Consider the following 12,736-nt stretch of genomic DNA (forward strand, 5'->3'; position numbering starts at 1 on the left):
GGGCGTGTCTAATGCCTGAGCACGACCTGCGGCCCCACATAGGCCTGGGTCCCGCTCTCCAGCTGCTCATGTGGATCTAGCTACAGTAAGTCACCTGAGGCGGGGGCCCTGCCTCCAGGTGGGCTCTGAACGCAGCCGCTCTGCTGTCCGTTTGTCCAGGCCCTGACACACACCAACGTGAGCTTCCGCTCTGGCCCGGCCCTGCCTGCCAGACCCTGCTCCCTGGCCCCAGCCATCACGGCCTTTGGCCCTGTGGCCTCCGTCCATGGTGCCTCAGGAAGAAGACTCAGCGGCCTCATTTTTAGGGGCAACAGTATCATAAAAGGGGTCGAAGAACTGAGCGCAGCAGCGGGACGGGGTTTGGGCAGATGCTGTCTGCTGGGTGCACAGGTTGAGGGACGGGCAGTGTGGCCTCCGCCCCCTCGCCGGCCTCCTGCTCCCTCTGTGGCTCCGCAGCCACCCAGACCTCCCTCCCGCGTCTGCAGACATCAGGGGGCTGGAAGCTATGGCGGACACGTCATTTACTTTGTTAGAATAATTCTCCATTTAAACAGAAATGACTTTAAGATGATTTTCATTAAAAGGAGAATGGGTTGGGGCGCCTGGGTGGCTCAGCTGGTTAAGCGTCCGACTTCGGCTCAGGTCATGATCTCACGGTTCGTGGGTTCGAGCCCCACGTCGGGCTCTGTGCTGACAGCTCAGAGCCTGGAGCTGCTTCGAATTCTGTGTCTCCCTCTCTCTCTGACCCTCCCCTGCTCACGCTGCCTCTCTCTCAAAAATAAATAAAACATTAAAAAATTAAAAAAAAAAAGGAGAGTGGGTTTCTGCTCCCATCAGATAAAATGCCTCGTGTCTTTGTCACCTGATGACCAGGTCCTACAAGCCCGGCCACCGGCCATCCAGCCTTCTCACCTCTCTTGGGGGAAGAGGCCTGAAGTGGCCTCATGAAGAGTCTGCTCAATGGTTGAGGGCCCCTCATAAGCGCCGACACCCATGAGGGGTGACACGCCACTCCCTGCTGTGATCCTCTGGCACCTTCTCTGCACTTTCCTTGGACCCGGCCGGCTGTCCTGGTGGACAGGCAGGGAGAGGAGGCCCTGGGGCAAGTCGGGGCACCCAGCAGGGGCGGTTCCACCCGGGGTTGGCCAGAGTCTCCTGGACATCTACACAGGCTTCTCTGCACGAGTCCTGCAGGCAGGACAGCTGCCCGAATGGGGACCGGCCAGTGGTAGCGGTCCTGGTGGGGGTCATGCAGAGGGAGGGCCCAGCCCCCAGGTCGGGCCGCTGCCTCCCGCCCAGAACTGGCATCGAGATCAGGAAAGCCCCTTGCTTTCCTTCCATAATGGTTGGATCTGAGTTCTGGTCAAGGACTATCTCCGTCTCCCTATTCTTTTCAAAAATGGGCCAATTCAGCCAAACAACATTATGAGCAAAATTACCTACATGCTGGAGTTTAACACTAACCAGACTGAAGTCCCACTTACAACACAACCCAGTCCCGAGGGGATAAGCAGAGGCCAGCTCTATGACGTTACCGAGGACTTTTCTGTGGGATGCTCCCACCAGGGGAGGCCCAAGGGCTCCGGGGAGTACGTCTGCAGTATGTGGCACACTGATGTCCCTGTCTGCAGGGAGGACGGGGCGCGTGGTGGCACACTGATGACCGAGGTCCCTGTCTGCAGGGAGGACGGGGCGCGTGGTGGCACACTGATGACCGAGGTCCCTGTCTGCAGGGAGGACGGGGCGCGTGGTGGCACGCTAGATGACCGAGGTCTCTGTCTGCAGGGAGGACGGGGCGCGGGAGCCCCGGTGGAGCCTCAGGGCGCTCTCGGAGCCGTTCCTCGAGACAGACAAGCTGTGGAGCCTGTAGTCCCGGCCGCAGGGCCGGCTCGGACACCAGCCCCGCCACTTCCTCTTCAGCTCGCTCTGCACCTGCGGTGAGGGCAAAGCAGTGAGGAAGCGGGGGTCACACGAGGTGTAAGCTGGAAACATAAACTCAGGCGCTCTCAAGAGAAGCAGCCCGTGCCAGGCCGGCCCGGACAGGTTGTGGCCGACTCCTCTCCTCGGGGGGACCTGTGGGTACAGAAGGTGACGCCCCACCAGCGAGCTCCAAACAGCAGGAACCAGGGGTTTCCTGACACCGGTGGGGACTCGGTGCTTGGGAGCCACGGACAGAGGTGAAGGGCGTTTGGACTGATGGTGGGGAGAGGGACGTGGTGAGCGTGTTAGCAGAGGTGCGTGGCAGGAGGGGTCGGGGGGCGCTGGCCACGCGAGGTTGGGCAGGTGAAGGACGTGGGAAACGACATTCAGCAGCAGAGTGGGGCTCTGGGGGGCTCGCACATGGATGTTCACTGTGGGCAGTGGACTCAGGGAACAGGCTTCTCATCTGTGTGCCCCCCACCCCCAGTCAGCCTCACGTCCACAGTCAAGGAGCAAGACGGTGACCATGCAGGGTGGCAGGGTCCCTCCCAACCACCCAGCCGGGGAGCCTTCCTGAGCAGGGCCTGGGGGAGGCCAGGGCGACCAACGCTGCTGGTGTGGAGAGGAGGAGGCGGCCGTGGCCATCGGGGCACCGGGGCTGCCCCGACGGCAGACCTGGGCTCTCGTTCAGGTGGGGGGCACAGGAGGAAATCCCGCACAAGCTGAATGTCACCTGCTGTGACAGAGCACGTACTTCACTGTTGAGAAAACAGTAGAGGACCGCCACCACCAGGCCCTGCAAGTGAGAAAGGGGCGTCAGAGGCCGCTCACCCGGCTGGGGGGAGGGCACGGTCCCTTCCCACGTGTACCTGAAACGATCCGATGCACAATTCAAACAGTATCTGGTATTTGGTGGAGATGCCAATAGGAAACACAGCAAACACCATGTAGTGCACCCCGAACAGAGGGATGAGCAGCAGAGTGGACTTGGCCAGCCTCCTGCACCGGAGAGAAGGGCGCCGGGCTCAGCCTGTGCCGTCATGAGCCTTGCACGTGGGCCCGCGGCCAGGGCCTCACCCGGCTGGGCCTCGATTCTCACAGATTTACTTCCCCTCCCCTTCCTGGGCAGAGTGTGCCAACGTGGTGAGGAAGGGGACACCTCATAAAGCAGCGAAGCTCTCACAAGACATCCTGGAGTCGCCCACCACCGTGCTGGCCCCAGGCCCTTACTGCCCCGAGTGGAGGGTCCGTCGGGACCCAGCGCCATCAGCAGGGGTGCAGCTGAGCACTGTGCGTGGCTGCGGGGCCAGTGACCCACGCTCTGGGTCGCACGGGTCCTGTGGACCAGGTGCAGTCTCTGTCCGTCAGAGCCCCTGCCCTCCCCAGTCACACCAGAAGGCAGATCTTCCGCTCCCTGCACCGTGTGCTGGGCTCCCCTCTGCCTTTCCCACAGCCGCACCTGCTGTGCTGTGTCCCCTTGCCCGCGCCCCGCGCAGATACAGTCCCTGTTCTCTAAGCCGGGGCTTCTCGGGCTGCACCAGAGCCTCCTGGAGGGCTGGCCCCACCGTCAGGCTGCTGGCCCTGAGGATGGGTGTCGTCCGAATCTGTGTTTCCACCAGGGTCCCAGAGATGCGGTGGCTGCCGGCTGGGAACCCTATGCTGAGAACCACTGCTCCGAGCAGTGCCTCTCACTGCTGCACGTTAGAATCATCCAGGGATTAGATGCCGCAGTCCAAGCCGCCGCCTCATCCCTATGAAATCAGGTCTCTGCGGGCAGGACTGGTGGATCTGGCGGATCCCAGTGCGCAGCCAGATTTGACCCTTGCAGCTCCAGCACGGCCTATGTCAGGAGCATTGGGGTCAACTGGGACTGAGGTCAACTGGTCAGGAATGAGGATCTTGGCCCAGGTCAGGCCACCTGGTGATGTGCGTGCAGGTCGAGATGCCCTAACTGAACATCCAGCAGCCTCTCCAGTGACCCAGCAGCCTCATCCCGAGGGAGGTGAGTAAGGAGGCCTCACCCAATGCTTAGAGAAAGTCATGAATTTCTTTACAAATTTTTGAGGCACCTGCATCAAACCTAGCACCTAGAGCCTGGTATGGGATGTAAGTTCAGGATGTCTCCTGTTTTGGGCAATCTGCACAAACCCCAGAAGCCTGGGGAGCGACCGGGGCCGTGTCGCCGAGGAAGGCCCGTCCGCAAGCACTGCAGCACTCTGCCCTTCACAGACCCAGACGTCTAACCTTACAAGGTGGCTGCACTTAACGCCCCGGTCCAGCATCAGCCTGAGGACAGGAGGTGGCTTTAGTTCACCATGACACGGAGAGCTGCCTGAACGCCCCTCTGTACTATGCACCCCTGCAGTTTGCTCTCTGCTTGTCTCTAGAGGGTTTCCGGTGAGGCTGCCCTGCTCCGGGGACTTTGTTACTGTTATAATGACAGTTACAGAGAAAAGACGTCAAGATACAACCAGAGGGCAGTGTCACAGACATGCTCTGCCTGTTTTGTTACCCTGGGAAAAGAACAGATTCTATTTCTCTACTTATTTTTGTTCCTAAAATACAAGCAAGTATCTGTAAGACCCACCTAATGAACACTCCCAAAGAACCCACAGAAAAGGTCAGCATGGGGGCTAAACACGACTGGGCAAAAATCAACACTCAGTTTCAAGGGCAACAGAGAACCCTAACCCCACCCTGAGCGCCAGGTATGGGTGGCTCCAGGACCTTCAGCTTTATCCTTCGTGGTCTGATGCAGAATCTCATCGCTAGATCTGGCCTTTTGTGCAGCCTCATTCAACAGACTGGGCAGAGAAAGGGATTCCTTGGATTTCATGTGCCCCCGGGTGGAATCAGACATATACGTTAACCAAACTTTCCCACAGTACTCACTACTGCCAGGGACTAAATGTCTTTCAAATATTAACTCAGTTAATCTTCATGAGGAAACTGAGGCACAGAGCAGTGAAGTCACATCCCTGAGGCTTCCAGTTGGTATGTAAACCCAGCACCAGGCCTCTGACCATGAGACACACTGCCTGACTGGCTTCTAGGTCCACTCCCGTTGTCTGAAGGATGGAGGGGAAGGAGACAGGAGACGTCCCCCCCACCCCCCCAGGCCAGGAGTCAGATAGCCTGCTCAGGGTCACACAGCTCTGGGTGGCTGAGAATCTAAACCCGGTCTATCTGAAATTGAGGCTCCCATGGGCTTGACAAACTACTCCAAGCTGGTGTCCACTTTATAATAAACATGTGGGTTTTACTTTTTCTTTATAAATTCTTGATAGAAATTTATAGAATCTTTGAGTTCTTTTATAGTCTTCAGATCCTCATTAATTAGCTGCATGATTGTGGGTGAATTACTTAACCCCTGTTCTCTTCCTCACTGAGAATGGGGAAGATGAGGACCATCTTCACGTAATCACTGAGCCAATAAACGTGAATTATTATTAATCTCAAGGCCTGGCATTAGGTGCCAGCAAGGACCATGAGGTCTGATGGGGCAGAAGAATTAAACATAAAATACAAATAACGTGAGGCCAAGGAGAACAGATTACAAAACAAGAAAGTGGGCAAAATGCCTCAGTGAGCAAGCTCACTAGAGGTCATCAATGCGGAAATGAAAGAAGGGGCTTGTCTGGAATAATCACCATGTCAACAGCTTGGGGCAGACACTGCCGAATTAGCCACAAGCACAGCCCTGCACCCGAAGGAGGCGACCTTGGGCCGCTGCCGGCTGCGCAGACCCAGGGCCCTAGTGTCTCTGCTCTCCACCCATGCCCGTCCTCCTTACTCTCAGGTCCACACACATACTCACTTATACTGTGACTGGTCGTTGCCGCCGATGTCTGGGGATGTCAACTTCTGGAGTAAAATTCGTATAATACTGACAAAAAGGACAAAATTGACCTGCACAAATAGAGACAACATGTTGTGTGTGATTTCCCCTGCAAGGGAGGGAGGTGTGGCCGGGACGCCCCAGCACCCTGGGTGGTGTCCTCGCCTGGGATGCCCCAGCACCCCTGGGTGGCCTCCTCGCCTGGGACGGAGCTGCAGGCACCTGTCACAGGAGCTCAGGAGCCCTGCCCAGACTGGGGCGCCCCCAAAGTTGCAGTGGCCTTGTCTCTCAGCTGCCTCAAATGTCTCATAAGTGAATCTGAGACGTGAGACGGAAAAGGGAAATGCAGTTGAGCCCTAATACTGTGACTTGGTGACTCTGACTCCCTGAAGGTCTCCCTCCCCCACAGGAGATCGTGCATCTCTCTNACGACTGTGACTGCGGGAAGGGGCTGGCCTGCTTGTGTGCAGTTCTCCCAGAAGACCAAATAGAACAGGGCTATTAATATTTAATGCAGGGAAAGGGGCTCCCTTTCTGCCCACCTGTGCAACCCAATGGATAACTCATGTTTCAATACAGGAATTACTTACTATAATAGATATTAAAATCGGTGTTCGTATAAGCCACCAGGGAACACTGTGGTCATTGGTATCCCAGCAACTGTTGAAAAGAGAGAAGAAAAATCATGTTACCTCTGATTCATCCACAAACCAAGCACGAGGATACAGGCGCTGCCCGTGGCCTCACCCCTGACATGGGGCCGGCATGGCACCTCCCACCTCATGCGCTGTGCGCCTGGCCTGTTACAGGGTCCCTCCCAACCGCCATGTGTGCCACCGTGAGAGCAGAGGTGCTCTGCCTTCACAGATCTGGACGCAATCCATCCCGCTGGAGTGGCTTTGTGTCACTTTCCAGAGGGTGGGAGGGGAGGGGCAAACCCCCCGCAAGTCCCTGAACTTGGGAAATGGTACAGCTCACACTCGCTCTAGCCAACATCAAAAAAGGAAAGTTTTTCTTCTGAAAATTAATTTCCTCTCACCTCTCAAATGTTTTGGATTTGTATCTTTTTTAAGTTTATTTATTTTTGAGAGACAGAGAGAGACAATGAGCAGGGGGCAGAGTGACAGAGAGAGACAGGGAGACACAGAACCCGAAGCAGCTCCAGGCTCTGAGCTGTCAGCACAGAGCCCGACGCGGGGCTCGAACCCACGAACTGCGAGATCATGACCTGAGCCGAAGTCAGACGCTCAACTCAAGCCACCCAGGCCCCCCTGTATTTGTATCTTGAATGAAGGTTTAAAATGTCTTTGGAGTAACTGCGGCAGGCGCAGCCAGGAACGTCTGTCTAGCGGTGTGTTTCCATTCTGGGTTCTCAGCGGTCCCCAGTAGGGAGCTGGGATAGGGTGCTTGCAAGTGTCTCCATTACGCCCTCTGTGACCCTCACCCCCACAGTGGGGCTCTGCAGCCCTTCCCACCAACGGCAGAGACCAACCCTCCCTCCGGATCTTAGCTGGTTTTGGGGTGTGGAGTCCTCGGAATCTGCAGGACAGAAAGGAGCCTTCCGGCGGGAGCTGCCTCAGACGCGCCAGCTCTCGGCCAGGCTGGCAGGTGCCCACGGTGTGTGAGCGAGCCGGGCTCAGGCCAGAAGGGCGCCATGTGCACAACCGGGATCACGTAAGCCACTGACTTTCAGGGTGGTCTGTTACCAGTGGCAGATAACTGGTAGACCCTGAGAGCCCTTTAGGAGGCACAGCACTCAAGCTGGGAACGGTCGGTGCCTGAGTTTCAGGCCATGGCCCAGCTCACTGTACGCAAAACAGAAGAGCTCTGGGCCCTGCTCACGTGGCATCCTAGAGAACAACGGTCTCAGAGGGCTGTACTCTCACTGGCCATTTCAACCTGGTCTTCAGCTCGTCACCTGTCCATACTTGGCTCCAGGCAAACAGTGCCTGCGTTTTTCTTGGTTCCCTTTTGTAAGCCCTGCTTCTCTCACCTCAGCTGCTGCTCCCATCCCTGCTGGCTTTATCCGAATCCCAGCTTCATGTAGGACCTGGTTCAGTTCTCATCCCCCATATGCATCTTCTCCAAATACTCCCGCCCCAAACCACTTCCTCCCTCGTGAAGGTCAAGGTCTTCCCCTGTGCAGGGTGTTCAAATGCTGGCCGTGTTACTCTTTGCATGGCTGCAGCTGCAAATGCAAACCTTCCTTCCACCCAGATAATAAGCTTCTTTCTAGTTTCCAAAGACGTAACGATGCCAGCAAGTTAGCATTGCTCAGTCTCACTTTAAAGGCAGAGGCATGAACACAGCACTCACCCTGTGTCTTCTAAGGAGAGCCTGGCTGCAGTCCATGCGCCTATGCAGATGGTGGGGATGCCTGCAGAAAGACACCAGGTTACCTCTAACTCCACGCTAGTTAGCAAGTGTGCACCTTCCTTCACCAGAGTCGGCAAGGACAAGGGCTTTCTGATGGGAAGATCGAGTGGAAACGCTTCAGAAGCACAGAGACGTTTATGCTCACACCTTACAAAGCAGTGAAGATAAACATGTGTTTGAAAGCTGAGGCTTTACAGGCCTGAAATGCATCATGGTGCATCGTGAGTAGGTTACTGTGGGTGGGAGCATGGCCATGACCATGACTGTAAGAGGTGAGAACGTGGGTGTCCCATGGTTTCACAGCCCTTCCAGTCCTGACTAAGGGAGGCTCCTGCTACCCGGTACGTCATCGAGACCTCCTGACAGAGGGCTTACCTCTGCAAGCCCCTTCTTTCTGACTGTCCCACCACAGGGTGTGCCCCAGCAGTGGGAGCTTAGAGCAGTTTTAATCCAGGTCCCCGATTCTCAGAAATATGGAGGTGTTGCCTATAGGAACCCCTAGTCATCCCAGGAAAGCTTCTCCTAATAGGACCTGACGTGCGTCGTACAGGGACAGGAAAGGGTTTTCTGAGCTGAGAGGTCTGCGTTTGTAGATGTAGGGTTGGGAACAGAGGTCTGGAGGGTTGCACGGTGGCAGACAGGGTGTCGGGCACACATAGGGGACAGTCCTTACCCCAGCCGATTAGGAGATAGGCCACGAAGCGACGGCCGGGGGAGAATATGGCCACCAAGAGGGTGTGCAGGTACAGCCCTTCCACCAGGAGCCAGTAGAAGTTCGCCATGATGCAGTACTGGAAGAGCACCAGGCTCAGCTTGCAGCCGACCTGGAAAGTCATGGGCAGAGTGAGAGAACACGGCCTCACTCGGATAAAACAGTCCACCCGGGCAGAGGCGCTCCAGGAGGAGGAGCCGAGGACACCAGCGCAGCAGGGTTAGAGTGAGGCCCTTGGCATCCACAGCCCTGGGACTCAGAACTCGCTGGAAGGTAAACACGGACAGGGGGCAGATGTCCGCAGACACCTCTGATGGCAGCGAGCTGCGGGCACTTGGCAGTGAGCACCCCGCCCTCGCCCCTGCCCCTCCACTGTCTGCGTTGCCACTGTCTGCTCACCCACCTGCCCTGTTCGTCCTCACCACCCACTCGACAGGAGACAGAAAAGCAAAGGGCAAAACAAGAGAATCCAGCAAGCACTTATGTCCCTAAGCGCTTTGAAAGAGTTTTCCCTGGGAACAATCATGCAGCATATAAAAGAAATATGTTTTAATCTCTCAGACCTTCACCTAAACATGCAGGTATTTTAGCTTCTTGAGCAAATATGAAATTGAGGCTTTTAGTCAGTAAGTGTGTTTAAGCGTGCTGAAAAAGAACAGGACTTCATTTCTATTCTTCTGTATCTTTGCTGCCTCCCTGCCCCCCAAATATATATGTATACAGGTGCGATGGAGATGCATGCCTACTTACGTGTACTTATATGTATGTGTGGATATATTTGATACATACGTGAATATACCTATACAGGTGTGGATATGCTCATATATATGTGGATGTGCTGAGACAAGTGGATATATTTGTATGTGTAAATACAGGTGGACGCACATATGTGAGGTGTGTGTGTGGATATAACAGGAGTGCTCACTAGGCTGCCCCCTGAAGGTGCCCCCACGCCACCTCCCACCCTGACCTTCCAGGTCCCTCTTTCCTAAGCAAAGTTTATCTTTGTGAGGTGCTGCCTAGAGAGCAGTTGCAGCTTCCTGAGGCTGAGTGCCAGACACCCTCAGGGCCGGGGGCCGGGCTGGTGCGCGGAAGCCACCCACTGAGTGTCACGATCGGGCGCTGCAAGCGGAGAGATGCATGTGAGAACACAACTATGGGACAGGAACTAACCGCAGTGAACTTGTGACTTAATGCCACTCACTGGAACACAGAAGTGTGTGTTCCGCACCCACCAGACGGCAAAGCTCTGAAAAGCACTGCACATCATTGGTCTTTCGGAAACCCAAGCGGCAATGTTTGTTAGTCTTTAAATACGTGTGCCCTGCATCCCCCATGACTTCCTCCTGAGAGAGGAGCAATGGTGCACGAAGACACCTGTGAAGACATGTGTGCGGTGACGCCCGCGGTGCTTGTAACTGGTGGGACGGTTAAATACGGTGACGTCACACGCTAGACTATTGTGCCACCATTCAAACTGACATGCCAGGTGACTTGGAGAATTGCCATGGTGTCCTGCTGGTTGAGGAAGAAAGACGCAGGAAAAGCGTGTGTAACCTGACTCCACTTTCTTGGTAAAACAGTGAAAACACCGTCTCTGCAGTTCCTCCTGCTTGTTCTTTGACCATCAGCATCGTGTAAGGACAGGAGGTCTGAGGACTGCCCAGCTCTCCGCTGACTTCCCCTTCCTGGTCTGTGGTTTCAAACTGCATCCCTCAGGGCGGAGAGCATGTCAGGAGCACCGCCGGACCCGCTGCCGCGCGTGCACACACACACGCACACACGCACACGCGCGCGCGCGCACACACAGGCAGGTGGGCCAAGGCCCGTCCCCTGGTTCCAGAGCCTCCCACCAGTGCGCACGGCTGGCTCTTGCAAATGGCTTCAGAAGCGGACCCCGGGACTGTCTGGGGACGATGAGCCCCGTGTGCGACCTGGGAGGGCAAGGTTGGTTTGGTCAAACCCAGCTGGGAACAAAAATGTCCACACAAATGTAACTGTACGAAAAGATGTTTTCTCTGTTCCTCATGCTGAGGGCTGACCGTGTCTCTGACCAACTTACTCAAAACCTCCGGTTCTCTGGGGACAAGAAGACGGAACACCCGGGCCTGCTTCCCTCCCGCCTGCTTCCCTCCCGCCTGCTTCCCTCCTCATCCCCCTCCTGTGCCCCACCCTTCTCTCCTCCGTCGGCACACGGCGTGGTGGCACCGTGCTGGAGGGGTGCAGCTGGGACCCTGCCCCCCCCTTCTCACACTTCAGTCCCCGGACCTGGAGCCTCGGGGCGTCCCTGATGCCCGCGTGTGCTGTGCACCTGTGCTCGGGGCCCTGACCACAGCCCCGTGGGGCGCGTCCAGCTGCCGGGCTTCCCTCAGCCTTGTGTCCTCATTCACAAGTGAGCAAAGTCATTCACTGCACGGATGATTTCCTCCCGGCAACCAATGGAAGCGTCTGTTGCTCATAATCTGGGAGATTTGGGGTGAAGATAATGGCATCGTGTGTCCCCGTCGGTACCTGGGGTTTCTAGCCCGGAGCTGCTGCGGCCCACTGCGGACAGTGGCCTTGCACTGTCCTGCCTCTGCCTGGGGTTCGGTGCTCATGGCCCATGACCTCCCAACCTTTGGAGGTGCCCGGGACACTGCTCACCCACCTGCCTCTGTCTCACCTGCCCACCTGGACCTGCTCTGAGCCCCAGCCTCTTGGGCAGTTCCCTGCGCTTCTCGGGTCGGACCCCTTGCCTTCACCAGGGCCTCGGAGACCCCTGTGCACTGGCTATGGGACTTCATCACAGCGTGAGCTGGAGACAGAGACTAAGGGGTGGGGCAGTAAGGAGCGAGGTCCCTGGGGCGGTTCACACAGGCCACCCTCCCCTCAGTGAGAGGATCCTGCTCACAGGGACAGCCTTACCCAGGAGGATGGCTGGTCGGGGCAGTGAAGCGTGCCTGAGCTGGAGTACAGAATATCGTCCTTCACCAACACTGAGATGGCTCTTAGGATGAAGGAGAGGAACAGGTTCAGGTGGATGTAGTTCCGGGTACAATGCAGCTTCCTGTGGTGGTGGAGGCAGGGATGAGGTACAGGGGGAGGTAGGGGAAGGGGTGGGGAGAGGCAGGGATGAAGGGTGAGGGTGGGGGAGGAAGGGAAGAGAAGGCATGAGGTGGGGACGGGGATGGGGTAGAGGGAGGGTTAGATAATTAAACTTGGATGTCAACACTTCAACAACTGCCTCTGTGGCTTCAATCTTAAGGTTTTCTTCTTTTTGTATGGAAGTTACTGTTTCTTACTGTATATTTAGGATGTTTTCAGTTTTGAATTATGGTAACTATTTTCCTACATAAACCTGTTCCTTTATTTCTGATGATCTCCTTAGGCTGGGGTTGTGGAACAGGATTTAAGATAACAGTATAAAGCAAATAGTGCTGAGTCCTGAGCCTGCCATGGTGTATGCCCACTTCACAGCTGTGAAGACCCAACATCTTCACAGCAAACTTCCTGCAAAGGCCCACATTGATGATCTGCCTTAACTTTCTGTGATACCTTGCTTCTCTAAAAAGTGCTTGGAACATTTTGTTTTTAATTCTCTTGTACCACTTAAATTCTGCTCTGGAGAAGGCTTATTTGGCCATTTGATTTGACTTTGACTTTTAATTCAGAGCCCTCGGGAAGCAAGCTTCACGCAAGTGTACTTCCACAGTCACTGAGTGCTAGATCTTTAGGTTTAAATAAAGTTAAAAATTTTTAAAGGACATTAAAAAACATAGCGCAGAAGACTTGCATGAGAGGCTAGAAAGAAGCAGCTTATCTGACGACCTCCCCCCCGCCTCCCCCCCACCCCCGGGGCTCAGCGTGATTTCAGAAAGCCACCTGGCAAGAAGGGGGACACGGAGACGTGC

General features: G+C 55.8%; 1 protein-coding gene across 1 annotated transcript in view; it reads right to left on the bottom strand.

The window, feature by feature from the left end:
• Positions 1-557: 557 nt before the first annotated feature.
• The window catches only part of VIPR2 (vasoactive intestinal peptide receptor 2), an 86,940-nt gene continuing 74,761 nt past the window's right edge, over positions 558-12,736 (bottom strand). Inside the window, exons 9-16 of the mRNA XM_077761735.1 lie at positions 11,751-11,892; positions 8,808-8,958; positions 8,075-8,135; positions 6,349-6,418; positions 5,738-5,829; positions 2,790-2,919; positions 2,675-2,716; positions 558-1,932 (exon numbers count right to left, since the gene is read on the bottom strand). Coding sequence (XP_077617861.1) covers positions 1,759-1,932; positions 2,675-2,716; positions 2,790-2,919; positions 5,738-5,829; positions 6,349-6,418; positions 8,075-8,135; positions 8,808-8,958; positions 11,751-11,892 — 862 coding nt within the window. The 3' untranslated portion in view covers positions 558-1,758. The remainder of the gene's footprint in view (positions 1,933-2,674; positions 2,717-2,789; positions 2,920-5,737; positions 5,830-6,348; positions 6,419-8,074; positions 8,136-8,807; positions 8,959-11,750; positions 11,893-12,736) is intronic.

Source organism: Crocuta crocuta, unplaced genomic scaffold (genome assembly GCF_008692635.1).
Source record: "Crocuta crocuta isolate KB4526 unplaced genomic scaffold, BGI_CrCroc_1.0 scaffold408, whole genome shotgun sequence".
NCBI classification, from domain to species: domain Eukaryota; kingdom Metazoa; phylum Chordata; class Mammalia; order Carnivora; family Hyaenidae; genus Crocuta; species Crocuta crocuta.